The 20,551-nt window shown below is 37.8% G+C and overlaps 2 protein-coding genes across 3 annotated transcripts in view; one reads left to right on the forward strand and one right to left on the reverse strand.

Annotated features, from left to right (window-relative positions):
* Positions 1-564: 564 nt before the first annotated feature.
* Positions 565-2,621, forward strand: LOC135717236 (GPN-loop GTPase 1-like). Its single transcript, XM_065239222.1, has 3 exons — positions 565-796; positions 852-1,676; positions 2,499-2,621. Exons 1-3 carry the CDS (start codon positions 592-594, stop codon positions 2,594-2,596), a joined length of 1,128 nt encoding a protein of 375 aa, XP_065095294.1. The 5' UTR covers positions 565-591; the 3' UTR covers positions 2,597-2,621.
* Positions 2,622-2,631: 10 nt separating this feature from the next.
* Positions 2,632-20,551, reverse strand: part of LOC135717235 (nardilysin-like) — a 46,080-nt gene continuing 28,160 nt past the window's right edge. For both annotated transcript variants that reach the window (XM_065239221.1, XM_065239220.1), the window contains exons 3-11: positions 7,675-8,020; positions 7,021-7,602; positions 6,877-6,962; positions 6,352-6,818; positions 4,277-4,547; positions 4,095-4,218; positions 3,870-4,030; positions 3,584-3,803; positions 2,632-3,518 (exon numbers count right to left, since the gene is read on the reverse strand). In XM_065239221.1, the coding sequence (XP_065095293.1) occupies positions 2,715-3,518; positions 3,584-3,803; positions 3,870-4,030; positions 4,095-4,218; positions 4,277-4,547; positions 6,352-6,818; positions 6,877-6,962; positions 7,021-7,602; positions 7,675-8,020 (3,061 nt within the window). In that variant the 3' untranslated portion in view covers positions 2,632-2,714. The remainder of the gene's footprint in view (positions 3,519-3,583; positions 3,804-3,869; positions 4,031-4,094; positions 4,219-4,276; positions 4,548-6,351; positions 6,819-6,876; positions 6,963-7,020; positions 7,603-7,674; positions 8,021-20,551) is intronic.

Genomic DNA, 20,551 nt, shown 5'->3' on the forward strand with positions numbered 1-20,551 from the left:
CTTCCACGGTAGTACCAAGAAAATAAAACATATTTTTGTTAGTTTTTGCAGCATTTTTGATTTGCATTAAAAAACAAAGCAAATGAAACTGACAGAAAAGCATACTCTAAATACAAATAAAATAGCGGTTATGAATCGAATAAATACATTCACTTTATTCTATCTATGCATAAACCATTTTTATACTAAGTTCGTATTCTCTCACTTTATACCAAGCTATGCGTCGGTCAGGAGAGTTGCGATTTAGCGTAACTTTTAATCTATTTTATGTTTGAAAATCTTTTGAGTGTAGTTTTCCATCTCGGAACTCACCGACATCATCAACAGTTTGCTGATAGCCACAAAACATAGAACGGTGAATTCAAATTTACTTTTTCCAATTATACAGGCTCTTTAGTTCTAACCATAAACGAACTCAGCCATATTATGCGGTGTAAATGACTGCGCAGTCGGTAAAATCGGTTTGACATTCAACTTTTTCTTTTAGTTTTAACCTGTTTTAACTTGTAGGTTTGTGAGTAAACATTCCGGTGTGACTGACTCGGGACCATATTTTTGCTGGAAAAATCTAAATTATTATCTTAATCAACAATGTCTAGTGTTAGCGAGAAAATGGATACCGACACAACTGCTACCGTTAAACGTAAGCCAATTTGTATGATAGTTCTTGGTATGGCGGGTTCCGGCAAAACGACATTTGTACGCAAGTTGGCCCAGTACAAACATGACGAACACAATCCGTATCTCATCAATTTAGATCCAGCATGTCGCGAAGTTCCGTACCCTGCAAATATCGGTAGGTTCTCAGCAGATATACGTACTATATAATTTAATTTTGAACTTCCTGCTAGACGTTCGCGATACCATCAACTACAAAGAGGTTATGAAGCAGTACAATCTCGGACCCAACGGAGGAATTGTAACCGCTTTGAATTTGTTCTCCACGAAGTTTGGTAAAGTGATAGAATTAGTTGAGCGAACGCAGGATAAACACAAATATTGTGTCATAGACACACCTGGGCAGATTGAGGTGTTTACCTGGTCTGCATCCGGCACAATTATAACGGAAGCTTTGGCAACAGCATTCCCTACAGTCGTTGTATATGTAATGGATATTGTACGTTCAGCGAGCCCTACCACCTTCATGTCAAACATGTTGTACGCTTGTTCTATTCTCTACAAAGCCCGCTTACCCTTCATAATTGTACTCAACAAGATTGATGTGCAAGAATTTGATTTTGCCATCGAGTGGATGCAAGACTTTGAATCATTCCAGGAAGCACTTGAGAATGAAACAACCTACGTCAGTAATCTGACGCGAACAATGTCCCTGACATTGGACGAGTTTTATCGAGATCTAAAAGCTTGTGGCGTGTCGTCCAAATCTGGGATTGGGTTCGGGAAATTTTTCGAACTTGTCGAAGAAGCGGCAAAAGAATACGAAACCGATTATAAAGCAGAATACGATAAGCTACGGGTAGAAAAGATGGCAGAACGAAAAACGAAGGAAGAAGAACAGCTAACGAAGATAACCCAACAAGGCAAAGGACAGGAAGTACCTCTGATAAATGAGCTGAGCAGTGGCCGTGAAAGGGCGGATATCTATTTGAAACATCCGGGTAACGAAAGCTCCGAGGACGAGGAAGGCCATGAAGACGACGCTTCGGTATGCCCAGGTTAGTGATTTTTTGACTTTGCACCTATGATCAAATACTAATTCGTTATTGAATCCGCATCTAAACATTTCCAGAAATGGAAAATTTAAAAAAAAAACGATGCTCCTTGTTCCAAATATCAAGCAATATTAGTCTACAGTAATTCAATAAACTATTCGAAGAATAACTTTCATCAGTGATGCCACATATACAGATTTATCTGTAATGGTACAGTTTTTTTTTTAAATTTTCGATGCAGAAATCTGTAATACAGATACAGATTTTCGAAAAACTATGCAAAGTACAGTTTTGGCAGTTAGATATAAATCACTTCGATTGAACTTGGGACATCTGACTAAAATGCTGGCCAGACTGAGCAATTGACATGTTATAAGCCTATTTTTGTTGCCGATAATTCAAACTGAACAGGTTCTAAGTAACATTGATCGATTCTCTTCATCCATTTTCTCTTTCGTTAATAACATGGGTATTGCACCGTTTCTTGTCGTATTAGAAGATAGATAATAGATTATTTCACCGATCGGTGTGCTGAAAAAAGTGGGGAATAACAACATGGCTGTGAAAAGACCAATATAATCTGTCAATGTTGTTTAGTTCCTAATGCATTATTCAGCTTGAATTATTATAACACCCTTGTAACATGTTATAATGCTGTAGGCATAAGGGCGGTATCCCTTATGGTTCTTAAATTCCAATCGTCTAAGTAAAACTCAAATCGCCGGTCCTAGTCATATACGTATACGCTTGAAAATGACTCTTGTTTCTGCTATTCATCGAAAATAGCTATACAGACTGCTAAACAGTAATTATCGCTTTTTACAGGTGATGACGAAGCCGAGGAAACCAACTTCACCTCATTTGTTCGAAAGCATAAAGAGCTTCAGCAGGAAGCGGCGAAAAACCAATCAGCTAACAAATAAAAGTAAATAAAACTACATTGTGTAACATTCATTGAAGTGAAAAATGTTTACAACAATTTTATTTCAACATTTAACACCAATTAGCAAAACCAGAGGAACAATAATCACAGGCAAAAATTCACGAAAACTGTATCTTCGTTACGGGGTACACTTTGAGTGTCTTTCCAAAGCGTTCGATATCTGTTATGTAGTTGCGCCCTGTATCGTCTGTGGTCAAGTAGTGAATTGAAAATTCCCTGTCCAGATCTTCGGTTTCCGCCTCATCCACTTTTTCGGAGTCCTCACTGTTACAATGAATCGACTTGTCGCTGCATCCAACTACTTGAACGGAAAACTTTCGTCGATATCGGTTATCAAATACAAGCTGATTATAGAAATCTACAATGTTCTGCTTGCTCAAATGATCTATGTGTTCCATTTCCAGCTTGTTTCGGTTGAAAACATACTCCTCGGTAGTAATCTCGGCCCAGTTTCGGTTTACTTCATTCTTCAATTCAGTGTCAACTATTTGCTTGCGTTTCAGGAGTGAACTCTTCACCAATTGAAAATCTTCTTCCGGCATATCCTTCAAAATTTGTACAAATCTTTCGTTGAAGTCTTCGATCCTCTCGTCAATGTGCTGGTACGTGAATTTGTCTTCTTGCGAGTGAATCGTTACCGAATATCCTAATATACCAAAGTTATCCCGGATTGTTATGGACACATCATAGCCGAGCTGTTCTTTGGTCCGTAGTATGTCGAAGAGTGGTTCTTCGATTAACATCACCAGCAATTCCAATTGTGAATTGATCGCTGGAGTCACAGGTCCAGCTTGGTAGAAGGAGGTCGTTACCGTGTTGACGTCTTTCTCACGGAAGGATTTCACCGTCAGATAGTTGTTTCCTAGCGGAATTTCTCGTGCTTTTGATTCAGTGAGAGATTTCTAAAAAAAAAAGAACATACCATTAGCTTCCTCAAAGTATCTTAATTTTGTGATAATTAACTAACATCGAGTATTTCACCAGTCTCAAGGTTGCTTAACACTTTTGACATAACATCCAAAGCATCCTGCTTCCGAGTGTTTCCCTGTATCAGCGATTGAATTTTCACTTGGCGGAAATATTTTTTGGAAAATTGACTGAGATTGTCAATGGTTAAGTTTTTCAATAAATTGAACCGCTCTAGAGTAGTCCAGAATGTGTCCTGTACCACCTTCAAACGAATATCCCTACAATTAAAAGAATAAATTATTATTTATGTCCTTCAACTATACGGCAGTATGCTGCATTATTACCTGTTTAGTTTACTGGCTTTTATGATTTCATTGTAGTATGCTTTAGCCAGTTTTTTCTTAATGACATCAAACACTTCGGAGTTCATGTTTTGATCAAAATCTCGCATTGCCTTGGTAATTTCATCGACAATGATTGGTAGTTTCTGATTGTACCCATCAACCTGTGGGGACATAAAATAATTGAATTTAATTACGGAGTTACAGATGCATTATTGCATGCATTACCTTCAAAATAATTCCCTTCTCAGAAGCGTAAATTTCATAATTCAGCCCTGCAACCGTGGCGGGATAAAGATCTTCAGCAATTTGAAATTTCAGCATCGAAGTGTACAGACTCATAAGAGTAGCGCTGAAATTGTATAATGTCTTGATTATTAGTTCACCAATTAGTGTCACACATCACATACCATTGTGGGTCATGCATTGGTAGTGGCGAAATGAAATAGAAGTACATAAGCGACATAGGCAGGTTGAACTTGTTATCCTGTCGATACCATAGCTCCCTATTTTCGGTCTCCATTATCCTCTCGGGAAAGGGCGAAATAAGGGCCGCATCAGCATCGTCTTGGCTCGCAAAGATAGTGAAGTCCGTACTTATGTACTGATTGCGCTCTTGCAGCCTTAGCTCTGGGATGATAGTGGCATTAGCCCATAAGTTTTTCCATTCTTGTGGAATGTCTGAAATTGGAAATCATATTATTAGGTACCGTAAAATGGGCTGACTACTGGTACTGTGTTGGTGACATCGGATATTATGCAGCAGATAAATTTGGAAACTCATTTTTACGTACTCCACACGACCTTAAGGTCTGGGAAATTTCGCCTACATACGAAGTGTACCATGTACAACACGTTGATAAGACCGGTAGTTCTCTAGGGACATGAGCCGTGGACTATGCTCGAGGAGCACCTGCAAGTAATGGAAGTTTCTAAACGGCTTAGGTCAGGTGGCGCAACTCTACGTCGAGCCCAGTTTACAGAAATTCGCTTAAGCTGGAACGATATAATGGGCGGGAAACGTTGTAAGAATGCCGGAAAACAATCCCACCAAAAATGTGTTTGCTCAAATCTGGTCGGTACAAATCGCAATGGAGCGTAGCGAGCTAGGTGGTTTGATCAAGTGGTGCAAGATCTAGGAAGTGTGGGACGCTTAAGAAACTAGAGACAAGTAGTTCCGAACCGAGACAGTTGACGTTACATTGTACAGTATAAAAGAAAGACGTTTGACCGCTATTACAGTTAATGGACGCGCTTTTCATGCTTTTCCTCATGTAGTGGTGTAAAGCGCTAGTTCGTCGTAGTCGCCCATTTCCGTTCTATCGAGCACAAAACATCAATAATGATTTCAACGTGCACAATCAATAATACGTTGGTTCCTATGCGTTACACTGAACAAACGGGAAACGTAATTTTAACCTGAAAATTCAGGTAACCTCTACAAAATAGCGATCCAATCAGATTAACGTGCCACACATAACATTCAATAGCATGTGAATAAATTCCACTGGAGTTAAGTTTAGTAATGTTAATAAATTATAATAATTTATAAATTAAATCTTCAATTGACGAACTACAATCTACAGTCCTACGGAAAACGGGCGTTAACTTAAAGATCAACAGGTAAATTAGTTAGTTATATTGTTTTCTAGACTGCCTGAGTAAAAAAATAACATTTCTCAAGAATGCATTGCTCTCATTCATTTAATGAAACAAATAACTTGAAATATTTATACATCTAATCTATCATCAATTCACTTAACCATCGAGCATAAATGCGAACCATTACTTGACCTTCCCGAAAATGGTTAAAAATCATAAATAAAATGTTTCCAATATAATTCCTTTCCCAAAAATGTATGGACAAAACAACTATTTTGAATGGTAATGGTTCTTAACAAACCATTATTTGTAAGGTTCACATCCAAAGAACCATAATACAAAAAGGTTAAAATTTTATCACACAAACGTTCATGTAAAGTTCCATAACCATTTCAGTTTAAGTTTAGCAGGGATTATAAACAATGTTTAACCATTTTCGGTAAGGTCAAGTTATGGTTCGCGTTTATGCGGGATTACTACACAATCCAGTAACATGTAGTTGCAATTTTTCGTAATTTTTAAGTGACGCGAACTTCAACGATAAAATTTACGTGAAAATCACTTGATTTCTATGTGAATCACTTAACTGTAATCTCTCCCTCAAAATACGTAATATTCACCTGAATAGTACGATGAAAAATATCTACGTGCCATTTCAGGTGGATATAACGTGAATTTTATTTGCAGTGCAGTTTACGAAGATTTACCGCACCTTTCTTTCACCCGTAAATTTGGACAGTTTTGGGTGGTTTGTTTTGACTCTTATTCGTTACATCTATTAAAATTACTAAACTATTTGTGACTCTTTATCCAAATCGAAAAAGAGAGGTAAGGCGCGGGTTGTGCTTACTAGCATGGAAATTAGATCAAAAACGCTACATACCTCGCTCTGTGTATTCCGTGCCGAACCATTTCTCCTTCTTGTCATACACGATTCCATTGTACGGCTTAGATGACGATATCATTATGTTGAAATTAGGCTGATTTAGATTATCGATAACCTTTTGAATTTCATCAGCATCATAGTGGTCGTAAAGCTCGGAACCCGTAATGATGTCCTTTGACGGATAGTACCGCATATTGACTACCAGCTCTTCTACGTTGTCACTGGCCTCTTTTTCCTTGCGATAACGGAACGAGGTGTCTTCTATCTCCTTCAGTTCATCAAACAACCATTCTACTGGTCCACTTTCCTTTAGGAGTCGCATATACGAGTAGATAGCTTTCAAAATCTCTTCGACGTTTTCCAATCCTTTGTCAGTCATTGTCACGGATACAGCGAAAAGAGTATAGAGGGAGTTCTTCTCGAAACCATAGCTTGATCCAGTTTGTACATCAAGTGCAAGGGTTCTGAAAAAGTTTGGATTTTACGTTAACTGAAAATTAATTCTACAGCTGTTTTAATTACCTGTTCCTTAGATAGCTGGTTAAACTATATTTTCCTTCATATCCAAGAAGGTAGGATAAATAATCCACTGGTTTCACCTTGTAATCCTAAAAGTGACATACGTTTGAAATTTTGATACTACATAAGAATTCTTTCGGTAATTACCTCAACGCTGGGTGGCAAACACCAAGTCACGTCCAACCTACAGATGTTCGATTTGGGTTTGACATAGTACACTTTATTAAAGAAATCCGGTTTGAATGCGTTCATTTCATTAAAGGCAGAAAAGTCTTCTACAGGCAGGCTGTTGTTTGGGATATTGTTCAAATACTTCACCGTTAGCTTCTCAAGCTCATCCAGACTCATTCTTGCTTGTACAGCGAAATGCATCCGATGGGCTGAATAATGCCGCTTTTGAAATTGGTGCAAAATTTCATGCAATTCATCTTGTGTCACATTGTCCTTCAGAGTCCGCAGATTGCCCCACGAGAACAAACTACTCGGATGATGCTCTTGACCCAATGAAGCTAGAAGTTGTTCTCGCATTGAAGAGAAACTATTAATGTTGGTTTGAAATTCCGATTCAACGGCGTCTCTTTCACGCCCGATGGAATCTCGCAGCATCAGTGGTGAAGCGAAAAGGCTAGAAAATCGATCCAAAGCACCGTCCAAGTATTCCTCATCGATCTCGAAATAGAACGTCGTTTCTTCCAGATCAGTTACAGCATTGTCAAACCCACCACATTTCTGTTTAAAAATAAAACTATTCTCAAATCCACCTCAAACACAATTAACTGATAAATATATTAAACTACTTACGCTAATGTATGCATCATACTCATTCTCGGTTGGATACTTTTTGCTGCCCATAAAGATCATATGTTCGAGAAAGTGTGCCAATCCCTGTACTGAACGAGGGTCGCTGAACGAGCCAACACCGATGCACAATGCGGCAGCCGCTAGCTTTTCTCCGACCTCTTCTCCTCCTGCCTCGCTTGCGTCATCCTCGCTTTCACTGTCGCTTGGCTCCTCTGTAGCCGATGTTACACTGGCCCCATCATCACTCTGGTCCTCTTCTTTACCTGTGGTGTTCTGTTGTGCCTGTGATCGTTCCGTTGGGTCGGATATCAACAAAGCATGCAGGCCATTTGGTAGCACAAGTGACCTAAACGTTGATGAAAGTGAAATTTATTTTCTAGGTGCCACATATGTCTTATTATGTTTGAAGATAAACCCCGATCTGTCCATTACATCGCTCACCGTCGTTCAGCCGCTTGGGGCCGAGGCAGCAGCAGACTTTTGCCTCAAATATAGTTAAAAAAAGTTAGATTATCGAACGGAGCAATCATTCGATCTTGGAAATTTTCATCGAGAGAAGTTCGACATTTGGATAATTGGCGAAAATGACCAGACGGGTGCACAAGCATACCGCAACTTTCATAAAAGCACTTTCCATTCGCTTCAGGACGCCCGATTCACCAAATCCCTAGGAACACGTTACAGACGATTAAACCGAGCACAGCACGAAGAAATAACTCCAGTTTCGGGTAGTGAACGATTGGACATAGACATTGATTTGAAAACCAGAGACAAAATTTGGAGCACGAACATAGAAAAACTCATAGGATTAAAGATTTAAAAAAAGTTCAATAGACAAAAACGATCATCAAAAATTCATTTTAATTCGGATATTTTTGAAACTCTCAGGGAATAAATAAACACATATTAGCTATGTTTTTGCAAAGTTGGTTTATTCAACCTCTTCTCCTTGCCCGCACCTTGGACTTAACACTACCCAGCAAATCCTGTGCAACACTTGTGCCATCTTTCTTGCACACTTTCATCCACTCTTGCTTAAAATCCTTGTCGTTTTTGAAGGTCTTCCCTGTTTTCCGGAGCTTGTCCTCATAATAGCGAAGTTCTGCCAAGTTTGGTGGATTTACCTCCTTCGGCACAAAAACAACATCGTTGGCATCACCGGTTTCGCGTAATTGCACGATGCCAGATCCGGCCAAAACAGAATGTCACCTTAGTGGGACCGGAGGAAGGACAGCAGGTGCTTCTGGAGGCATTCTTCTTTATATATTTGGCCGTTGATGGTGCCGGTCGTTATGTATGGCTTGCAGAATTTGTCGCACCCATAGATCGCCTGCCACACTAAGTATTTCTTGGCAAATTTGTCGATCTTCTTCTTCCGGAACTTCTCCGGAACATCCAGGCGGGACTTGCCGACGAAAAACTCCAGGTCGGGGATCTGCTTAGCGTCCGCTTTAATGTACGTCTCGTCGTCCATTACGATGCATTTCGGCTGCACCAACCACTCGCGGTACAGCTTCCTGGCTATCGGTTCGGTTAGGCGCCTTACCTTCAAGACATGTAGTCCAGCCCGCTTCATTGTCTGCTGGACGAACCAGACGGTAGAATTTACCTTTTTGGCCACGTCCCGAATCGAAAGGTTCGGATTGCGCTTGAAGTAATCCCTCACCTTCCTTGCGTTCACGAGGTCGGTCGTTTTCGCTTCGAATAAATTGGCTCACACTGGACCAGCCTATTGGCCCCGAGTACATCGATGAACGTATCCCATTTTTGTCGAAATTTGAATTTTCTTGAACATCAATGACCCAATTTGATCAGCTCCTTTTTGAAAATCTTTTCTGATGTTCTACAAAACCCATGCGCTTTTTCAGCGGTCTTATCAAAGATGAATACTAAGATGAAACTGTCGGAAGAAAAACTTTCTATTTTAGTGTCCTCTTTCACGGTCCCTTTCATCCAATGAATACCCCGTATTCAAGGTAATTTTGTGGTTTTGTTGCCCCCTCGGTAGAGATGAAATGTTGCGCTCATTTTTATCAAAACAATCACACCAAAATCAGAGATGTCCTATTTTTTAATTACTCGATTAACAACTAATCGATTATTTTTTTGTTCGCTGTGCTGCCATTTTTCCACCAATGAGAAAGCAGCACATGTTTGAAACGATCGGTGATGATCCTCTGGAGATGTTAATGCTTATATCGGCATGATATAACCGATTACAAATATTTTACTTTTAGGTTCGTTAATCGATTAATCGATTATTCAAATGAAAATCGGCCATCACTAGATGAATGTGAAACGTCATTTCAAATATAAGGACCGTACATAAATAATGATACAATTTGAAAGGGACCGGGGCTAATCACAAATTACGTCCCCACGGTAACTGAAATTGGCGTTGACGGCGACTCTGTAGCTCTTTACTCCTAAGAGAAAATCCATAAGCAAACGTCAGACTGTGCGTGAAACATGGCGGACTTTGTACTATCCTTTCACTCCACCGAAAATTCCCATAAGAAACTGTCTATATTTGCTGAAAGAGCAAATTTTTCGACGGTGCCGTCAACGCCAATAAACACGAGTGTTCACCGGTTGGTCTTATTGCACCAAAGCATATAATAAACATCCATCTTGAAGATGAATGAGAAAGATTTAAAATTACGTTATGTGAAAGATGTATAACCACCGACTTTACATTTGAAACTCGCATAACATAAAGCACTTCTCTAACCTTTACATAAATTGCACGTGTGCAATATGGACTAAAGAACCTTCACTGAAAATTTCAAGTCATTTGGTAATATCGTGGTGAAAAAGCTATAAATGTTTAAATGTGCGAATTTTTAATCGTGGAACAATCTTCAAGTGCTACTTTGCATAAATGGAATTTCCAGAAACAAAAAGCGTAAGATGATTCGTACCTCATTTGCATTTAAGAAAAACAAAACTGTTTTATAGCAGTAGATCGTATGGATCGCATTTCGCATTAGAATAGAACTAGACAAAATGTGGGAAAGAAGTACTTAACCCTTCCTTTCCCATGACAGCACAAGTGATCCACAACTTTTCGGTCCGTCTCATAAATGATAATTCAGTGTTCAATAGTCAGCATTTATTTAAGCTCCGTGTGTGCTCGTTCTGTTCTATATGTAGTCTTGAGAGCTCAACTGTGCAACTATTGGAAAACAATCAAAATACTATTGCTTCTAATCTAATCTAATCAAATATAATCTAATACTAGCGCAGCTAGTACGAGAACACAGCTAAGTAAATTATTAGGTTAGATGAAGCCTTATCATTTTTCTTGTCAATATTGATGTTTGCAGAATATCTGAGATATGACACAAACATCAAAACGGCCAGGGCTACTGCGTTGTATTTGCCGCAAAAATTATTCACCGAAATTATTTGAGTTCAAATAAAAATACCTATTGCCAATTCAGAGAAAAAATAGCATTTGGTGTCAGATTATCAGCATGCTGATTGTTATTTCATTGTTCCCCTGAAATGGCAATATTCAAACAACGATGCATTTCGTGAATCTACAGAGGTGGAAGAATGCGTGAACATACCGTACTGTATTATAATAATAATTATTAGAATAGCTCTTATGTTGGCCTATGGATCTAAAGATTTGGTCCATCTATAAAAATCTCCTGTTCTTTAATTTTTCGTAGAACAATGTGGCATCTGGACAATACAAATGGGATATTTCTGGTTGCTAGTGACACATTGTAAAAAAAATGCTTTCCATCGAAATTTATGTATGGGCCCAAAATTAGGGACACTAACCACTAACCAGGTCTCACCATATGTATCGTATTATACCTATAATCACATCCTGCCGATTGCAGTTTCAATGCCAGAACTCTACAACACGGATAACTGAACGATCACGGTACCCCTCCTACTCCAAACGTAGACAGAAAATATGCTGGCATGGTGAAAAACGCTCACACAGGAAAAAAAAAAAGAGTACACTTCCGACGGAACCGAAATCAGCGGCAACCCGAATCACAGATCCAACGACCGGAATTCCATTGAAAATATATATGGAAATGTCCTTACTTTGGCCATGAGATCCTGCACTCGCGATCTTCTCTAGAAAAATGTTATCAAGTGGCAGAGCACCTCCGAGCAATAATCGAAAAAAAACGCGACTCAAACAAAATACAAGATACCTACTACATTTGAAACCAAAGTTTTTGAAACTTTGGGAGTTTCTGTTGAAACAAAATTTGGACAACTTACTAGTCATAGGTCTAAATTCTTCATTATTGATGGTTTTAATGCAAAACACCGCTCATGGAATAACACTCAAAACAATTCCAATGGCAATATTCTGTTTGATGATTGTTCTGCAGGTTATTATACTATTCAATATCCAAACAGCCCAACATGCGTTTCTTCAGCAAGAAATCCCTGAACGCCTCAACTATTGATTTGGTCTTAACTGATTCATGTCAACTTTGTAGCCAATTGGTTACCCATGCTGACTTCGACTCTGTTCACCTTCCAGTAACTTTTGAAATATCCCAATAAATAATTTCTAATCCAAACAGCTCTACTTTCAATTAACATTGAGCTGATTGGGAACAATATCAAACATTTATGAAATATAGCTTTGATCCAAACATTCCTTTGAACTATAACTAAAATGTTTCATAATATGAAAGCTCTAAGTAATGATGGAGTTTTCTATATCCTCGTCAAAAAACTCCCTGAGAGTACCTTGTCCTTATTGGTAATATTTTTTAACAGATGTTTTCATTTGGCATACTTTCCTAATGAATGGAAACATGCAAAAGTTGTTCCAATTTTGAAGCCGTATAAAAATCCAGCTGAAGCTTCTAGCTACCTCCAATAAGTTTGGTTTTTTCAATAAGTAAACTTTAAAAACATAAATTGAACGATGCTTCACATCAACTCGAACTCATTTTTTGCAGATTTTTGCAGTTTGAATTTCGCCAACTACTCATCAACTCTTAAGAGTTACCAATTTAATTCGTCCAAACAAATCTGAAGACTGCTCAACTGGAGTTGCTCTTTTAGACATAGAAAAGCATTCGAAAGTGTTTGGCATGAAGGTTTGCACGAAAGTTGAAAAAAGTTTAATTTTCCACTCTATATTATGAAATTAGTTCAAAATTATTTAACTGACAGAACTCTGCCCGTAAATTATCAAAATTCCATATCTGAGCTGGAGTTCCTCAGGGTTCTTGGGCCTATATTGTATAGCATTTTCACTTCGGACCTCCCTTATTTGCTTTAGGGTTGCCACAAATCTTTGTTTGCCGAAGATACAGGCAATTCCGCTAAAGGAAGAAGTCTTCGTGTTATTTGCAGCAGACTGCAGAAAAGTTTAGATATTTTCTCTTCTTATTTAAAAAAAATGGAAGATTTCTCCCAATGCTTCCAAAATTCAACTTATAATATTTCTACATAAGTCTAGAGCTTCCTTTTTGAAACCTAGTAGTAGTCATATAGTCACTATGAACGGAGTTCCAATTTCCTGGTCAAACCAAGTGAAATATCTTGGAGTAGTACCAGACCAGAATTAACTTTTAAATATCACATTGAGGGCATTCAAGCCAAATGTAACAAATACCTATATAAAATGTTTGTATCCTCTTATAAACAGGAAATCCAAACTTTGCCTGACAAATGAACTTCTAATATTTAAATACGTTTTTTAGACCGGCCATGCTGTACGCTGTGCCAATATGATATAGTTGTTGCACTACCAGGAAAAATACATAGAATTGAGACTTTAGAACAAATGTCCAACAAAATAATTAATAATTTCAGGCAGAAATCGTTGCAATTTTCATTCAGATTTAGTTTTAGTTTTTAGTTTTAACATGACAATTGTTTTACCGACATGCAGGTATAGAAAACCAGTTTAAAATACTGAATTGCCAAAGCAGGAACAATGTAAAAATACTTATTTCCATTCCTTTATTTAACGTCGGCCTCTGTTCCGCAATCTAGTGCCAATCACCGACGGACATCGATTGCTATCCATTGACGGCAATCAAATGTGCAGGAAGGCAGCTTCCACACCTGCGTAGGATATCGCACTCATTCACAACACACATGGGCCGGGACCAACGGCTTTACTTCCCTTATGCCTCAGAAAAATCCCACCGACCTCGGCTGAGATTGAACCTAGACTCATTGGGGTGAGAAAGTAGTCACTACACCACCGGCGCCGGCATAAAAAACACTTAGATATATATCGTAACAATTAAGGCTGATACGTTACTGTAGTAGCTGGAGCACCTAGGTTAAAATGAAATGTAATTTATTTTGAATTTGGAACAAATAAGCAGTTAAAATAAAAGAAAAGGAAAACACCAAAGCGAAATCGCAAATTTCCACTGTCCTTAACCTTAAGTATAATACACACCAAAACGCAACCTATGACTTTAAAAACAGATGGTTACAATCAGGGTTGCTTCCACTCACTTGCTATAAAACAATGTTTTTTCGGAATTATGAAATCATTAGATGATATAATGATATAATGTACTTGTAAGTAACAAGAAGAGGGTGTAAAGTATGTGTTTGACTAATAAAACCTGTCAATTTCGCTTTCAGAGCGTCACAATCAGCAATCTTATGATTCGCGAGCGTTCACTCTGAGTGAGCGCTCACGAATCGTTAATTAGCTGATTGTGACGCACTGAAAGCAATATTGACAGGTTTTATGTGTCAGCCACATACTTCACGACATCTTCTTGTAACTTAAAAGAACTTATTATCATTGTAACATCTAATGTTTTCATAATTCGGAAAAACATTTTTTTATAGCAAGTGAGTGGAGTAACCCTGGTTACAATTATTTTCATTAGTTGTGAAATTATAACAAAATGTTTTTTTTTTTTCTCAAAAGAGTTGTTTCTTTTTTGTATTTTATCCAATTTTGTGCACTAAGGAAGCATATGGTGGCCATTTAGAGTGATAGTATAGCAAATCCCGGTCACAAATTAGTTTTCCGAAACATTTATAGCATTTCATCTTGCCCCACTTTTCTACTCCATATGGGGTAAATCCTGGCACAATTTTTGGCACACACTGCTCATTTGTTAATAATTATAATTTGATTTTTCTAGAAGAAACTGATAAAAAAACAGTTTGTGGTTCATAGAGGTAGGGTTATGATCTGATTGCTGTCATACTATGCACAAACCGCACTTTATCTCTCTCTTACAATCGGGTTTTTATCAAGTAATGGAATGTTTCTATCAACAATGCACATACATAATCTTCTAGTTTTACTAACATTTATCCATTGGAAGTAATATTTTGATGGCTGGTGCATAGGTGGATTGAGATTAGGGCGACACCGCTGATTCCGTCACAGTCACAACACATTGAAACGCCATTGAATTCACTTCGGCATAATTGATTCGCTTAGATGTAAATAGTGGTAAACGCTAAATGGATCCCTCGATTGAGGTTGGGTCTCCATTCACCTCATATGGATGTAAATAAAAGTTATTTTGTTCGGAAATAATCAGTGCAGTAATGTGTAGAACGTTGCAAATCATTAGCAGGCATGTAAAATGAATGGTTAGGGTAGGTTACTTTATTAAATAGACTTTCAGAATTAATTGGTCGATAAAATGTATACATATACATATACATATACAGGGTGTTTGGTTCCGGGTTTTACATATTTTCAGGGTAGATAGGGCTCCTAAAGTTATGAAAAAATCCTCATGAAACATTGGGTCGGAAATGACTGCTAAGTGAGTTATTCAACATTTTATGTTTTTTTTTTATTGCCAACTTTGGTTAGCTATATTTTTTTAATCTTCATGTGGATTTCTGATTTCAACATAAGGAAGAGCGCTACTTCGTCGTAATCGCCCATTTTCGTTCTATCGAGCAGAAATCATCAATAATATCAATGATTACACAATGCACAAAACAATCATACGTTTGTTCCGATGCGTTAGTTCATTAGCTACAACATAAATCCTATTAGAGCGCATTGTATGCATATTTACGCTCATTGTTCTCAAAACAAAAGAAGCGCATCCCCTTTTTCTCCGTTTATCCGTAGGCCGAAGAAAATCTAATGGCGTTTCAATGCGTTTGGACGGAATTGAAACGCGTAGGACGAATTTAGAAGCAACAAGCAGTGTTAGATTTTTAATAATATCTCAACATTGTTTGACTCTTTATCAAATCCAATGGTACGTATGGAAAGGTGGATAAATTTAGAAGTTATCTTTGATGAAAACATTCCATGTTTTGTTCAAACCCTTTCCAAAAAGCGTGGTAAAGTGCGGGATGTCCTTAGTTAGCGTTAGCGTTGTTATGATATACTTCGTAGATTGGATACTAGCGACACTCACGTCTCTTCTGAAATTCTCAGTTAGACTACTTTCAGGAATAATGCTGAGGAGTAAACATTGGTTCCAATCTAAACAAGAGTAACAGAAGCATGACTGTCGCTATTCCAGGCCACGCCCATCTTTACCATAACTAGGGATAAGGAAGGAAATGTTGATGTAGTACTTACTTAACGAGAGGCCACCGACTTAGCGACACCCTCATAAGTGCTACGGAGTTGGAGGGTTGGGTAGGGTATTCGGTTAGGATTCACCTCAAGTTGGCGATGCAACCAAAAGTATGTATTGTTTATTTGTTGTTTATTTAATCTCTCGATAGCCGGCTATCGAAAGAACATATTAATTTTGTTTAGTGATAATGAATTTTAAGAGTCATGACGGAGAGCTTGGGATTAAACCCATAATTTTCTGCTCAGTAAGCAAAAACGATCCCTCCAGGGTCATCGAGCATCTCAGAACCATAACGCTTCGCGACAATACAGGACTACGTTTTCGCTTGATATGCAAATAGTTTCCAAGGTTAATGTTTAATATCAAATATACACATGATGGTGGCGATTTATTGTGCTGTTGAAGAGCTTGGGGTTAAATCTATGATTTTCTGCTCAGTAAGCAAAATCGATCCCTCCAGGGTCATCGAGCATCTCATAATCCACAGCGCTTCGCGTCAAAGTACGAATATATGGATGAACTATCTATTATTGAATAACTATTATTTACGATAATTACATGAATAAATAAAATATAAACTACAAACAAAACGTGACTGTTAAAATCTCAAAAAGATATTCTCACAAATATATTTCACGCCACCAGGAATCTCAAAACCAGTAGACGTTATAATGATACTCTGCACATGTTAGACACAAGAAAAGGCCAAAAACAAGCGTCCGAAACACAAAACCCGTCAAATCCACTTGCAGTCACAATCAACGATTCTACGAATCGCGAGCGCTCACGAATCATAAAACCGCTGACTGCGACACTCTGAAAGCGAAATTGACAGGCTCTATGCATCAAACACCCGCCCTCCAATCTCCACCCGCATCCAACAGCACAAATCTCCATTACAACATCTAACGAATTCAAAACTCCGAAAATCACTCATCTATAGCAAGTGAGTGGAAGCAACCCTGCATGCAACCATTCTTAATGATACACTTGTTCTGCCTATCTTTCTATTAGGCCTGTGGACATGCGTTAGCTTCGAAACTTCTAACCAAACTGGGTAAATTTTCAGATCACAAAAAAAAACTTAAAAAAAAAACTTTCAAAGGTAATTACAAGTAAGATAAATATTGATTATTTTACGCGAAAACGAGCAAGTAATATTAAATCTCTTGTATCCTATGCTAATGCAAATTGACTGTAACAAAAATAATATGCTTAAATAAAATAAAATATTAATAAAATTAAATGCAAAATTTACTTGAAGATCATTATTTTATTGGTGATAAGTTTCTAATAAGCCCTCCCAGTTCCTCTGTATACAGAACAAATCTGACACTATAATCAGAATTGCTCAGTCTGCATGAAGCAGCCGATTTCATCAAGGAAGTTCTATTAACAACTAAGAATTAATCGTTTGAGGCATACTGAAGCATTAAGAAGGTGATATGTGTCACTATAGGAAATCATCAACGTTGCAATGATCAGTGAACGGGCACCATATGGTACATTTTCTCACCATGAACCTATCATTTCCAGCCTATCTGAACTATTTAATAAATGGAAGCCATAACATGGGTTACGCTCCCCCTAAGCGGGCCCTCCGCATCCTGTCTCTGTCTTCATCTCAAATACCAAATGCCAATGGTATGAATGTATCTTATATCTGAAAAATCCAAACCTGTTCTAATCCACCTGAAATGACTAACGAATGGAAGACTTTGACTACCCAGCCATGCAATAGTCTCATTCCGTGCCTAATGGCAACTTGATGATTCTATTGCGCTCATCTTTTGGCACCACCCAGGGGAGACTTGGTCCTGTACCCAATGCTTAACTTATCTCCATTCCACTCAGCTACTCGCAATTTCTTGTGATATAGTGGGCGGAATATTATTATATGAGACAATTCAATGCAGACGTCTTTCCAAATTTGGCAGATCGACAGGTAATCGGTGAGTTACCACGATAGTTGCTATTCAACAACTCGCAACGTCCCATCGTCAACGCCTGCTATGAGAATTTCCCATTGCAGACGCCAACGAAATGATGTCATCGAGCTATCGATCAACTACCCTGGTTATCGCCTGGTACCTTATAGCACGATGCTAGGAGGCGAACCGGAAGAATCGATGAGCTACCTCCCCCGTAAAGTGCGGGATGTCCTTAGTAGGACGGAAATTAGATCAAAAACCCTACCAAATGAAATATTTAAGTCTTACCTATCAATGCTCTTTAGAAAAGAACTCGATTAAAGTTGATTGTCATACATTGATATTGAAAAAAAAAAAAAAAAAACTGGTGAAATGTCATACATTTTAGTGTTTTTAAGTTGAAAATTTTCATTACTGTGAATTTAGTTGTTCTACAAAACATTCCCCATGCAGTTCCCTAGATTTGTGCCTTTGGAAGTAACCTTGTAGGCTTTATGGTTTCTTCGTAATTATTGATTTAAAACAGCCATAAAAACTTGTGACGTTTTCTTCAAATGCGCTATAGTCACCCTATTCGTTCGTACGTTCGGCTGTTGCAGTGGACTACGCACATGAAAATTTGGTAGAATGTTATTGTAAATGTTGAGCTACATTCTTAACTTTCGATCAAAGCACATCTCCTGCGCCGAAAGAAAACATAACTGCGCAGATGTTTCGCGGTATCGAGTATTGCTCAGTCTCAGCAGAACACACAACGAGTGACACCGAATTGACCACTTTGTCAAGCTTAGAGATGAACTAGCCTAAGGCTAAAAATCTCTTTAATAAAGAATTAAAAAAAAAAAACTTTGTCAAGCAGTTTTGGCGTGAATTTCTACCAGCGATTTCACAAAACTGGATATTTTTTTAAGAAACGCACAAATGTTGGCTACTTTTCTCGAGGTTCTAGAAGAAAAAATCTCAAAATAATGTTTTATTTCAAAGTTCGAGTGGTAGTAAACGTCATTTTAAGTGCTCGAATAAAGTGGTTAATTGGCGAATTCTGAGAGCGGAAGGGAGAGAAGTAGGTAGTGGTAATAAGTCGATGTCCCTTTTATTTCATAGCACTTCGCAGCGTCGCAGCACAGCTGCGGTGCTGTTTCGATGGAGGAGTGTGCAGCTCCGCTACTTCTGTATACACACTTAGAATTTTTTACAGAATTCAGTATTTTTTTACAGAATTTTTTGATTACTGAAAAACTCGGTTGAAATTCAAATGACTGTTATTTGTAAAGATTGGATAAAATCGACAAATTTTATTTTTCATCATTACACGGGGTTAACAGAAGTAAGTCTGTAAATTTTCGTAACACATTTTTTAAACTTTAAATTTTTCACAGATTTTCTAAATTTTATCGAAGAGTTCCACAATTCAAAAACTCAGTAAAAATTACTGACTAGATAAGTGTGTACTGATGAATGATTGGTGAAGAGGCTAGCATCTGTAGTGTAGTTACCAATTTTCCAAGTCATAGACTTCAGATAACTGTTCAAAGTCCCAGATTTATTTTAACGGAATCATGAACAAAAAACCAAAGACCACTATGACTATGACAAACACGATCGATCTGAAGGGATCTTTGGCTGACTAATGAAAAGCGGGAGGCAGAACATAGAAATTGTTTTAAGGTGATACGACCCGAAAAAAAATAACAACAAAAATACATTAAAAAACAATGTAACAATAAGACGAAAATTATTGTCTTAACAATGATTTATATTGTTACATCTACAATAAATTTACCTTGATTTATGTTGTACAAAACAATAAATTTCATGGTAAATGGAAAATTTACAATAAAAAAGAGGCATTGTTAAGTATCTTAACAATGAAATTTTCGTGATTTTCCCATATATTTTTTTTTTGAATAACATTATATATTATTGTTATTTTACTGTTGGTTGGTGAATTTATTGATTAAAAAAAATAACAGTGTACTTTAGAGTGTATGTGTTGGCTTGACAGATCTACTTTATCGACTTTAAAGAGAAATTGAAAAAAAATAAAACATTGCCGCGGGAAGGGAAGGGGGTGGTATGTCTGTTACGGGTGGTTCTTTTTTTTACTAGTTATGGATCGAGATTCGATCCGGAACTTGTGAGAAATGCAGGCCAACTCCCCTGCGCTCGATATCTCTAGGTCACGTCTCCTTGGTGGTTGAGCGTCGTTGATAAGTTAATGCATTCGACTGGAGAGAATCGCCCATGAAATATGCTTCCACCTGAGAGTTCCTTCCTGACATCTTCAAGTGGTGGAATTTTTTATTATTATTGTATGATTATTGACTGCACGGAAAAGGTCTCCATTAAGCTTTAGAGAGGGTCTAGGATAAGATATGAGCGGACGCGGACTGCCTGGTTTTGAGCCAAACG

Source organism: Ochlerotatus camptorhynchus, unplaced genomic scaffold (assembly GCF_037179485.1).
Source record: "Ochlerotatus camptorhynchus isolate MF236.1 unplaced genomic scaffold, CSIRO-AGI_Acam_v1.1 ptg000053l, whole genome shotgun sequence".
NCBI classification, from domain to species: domain Eukaryota; kingdom Metazoa; phylum Arthropoda; class Insecta; order Diptera; family Culicidae; genus Ochlerotatus; species Ochlerotatus camptorhynchus.

Excerpts from the sequence above, each read along its gene's own strand:
- LOC135717236 (XM_065239222.1), top strand. The coding sequence starts at position 592 with ATGTCTAGTGTTAGCGAGAAAATGGATACCGACACAACTGCTACCGTT. Across the intron at positions 797-851 it reads TCCGTACCCTGCAAATATCG|ACGTTCGCGATACCATCAAC; the intron begins GTAGGTTCTCAG and ends ACTTCCTGCTAG. Across the intron at positions 1,677-2,498 it reads CGACGCTTCGGTATGCCCAG|GTGATGACGAAGCCGAGGAA; the intron begins GTTAGTGATTTT and ends CGCTTTTTACAG.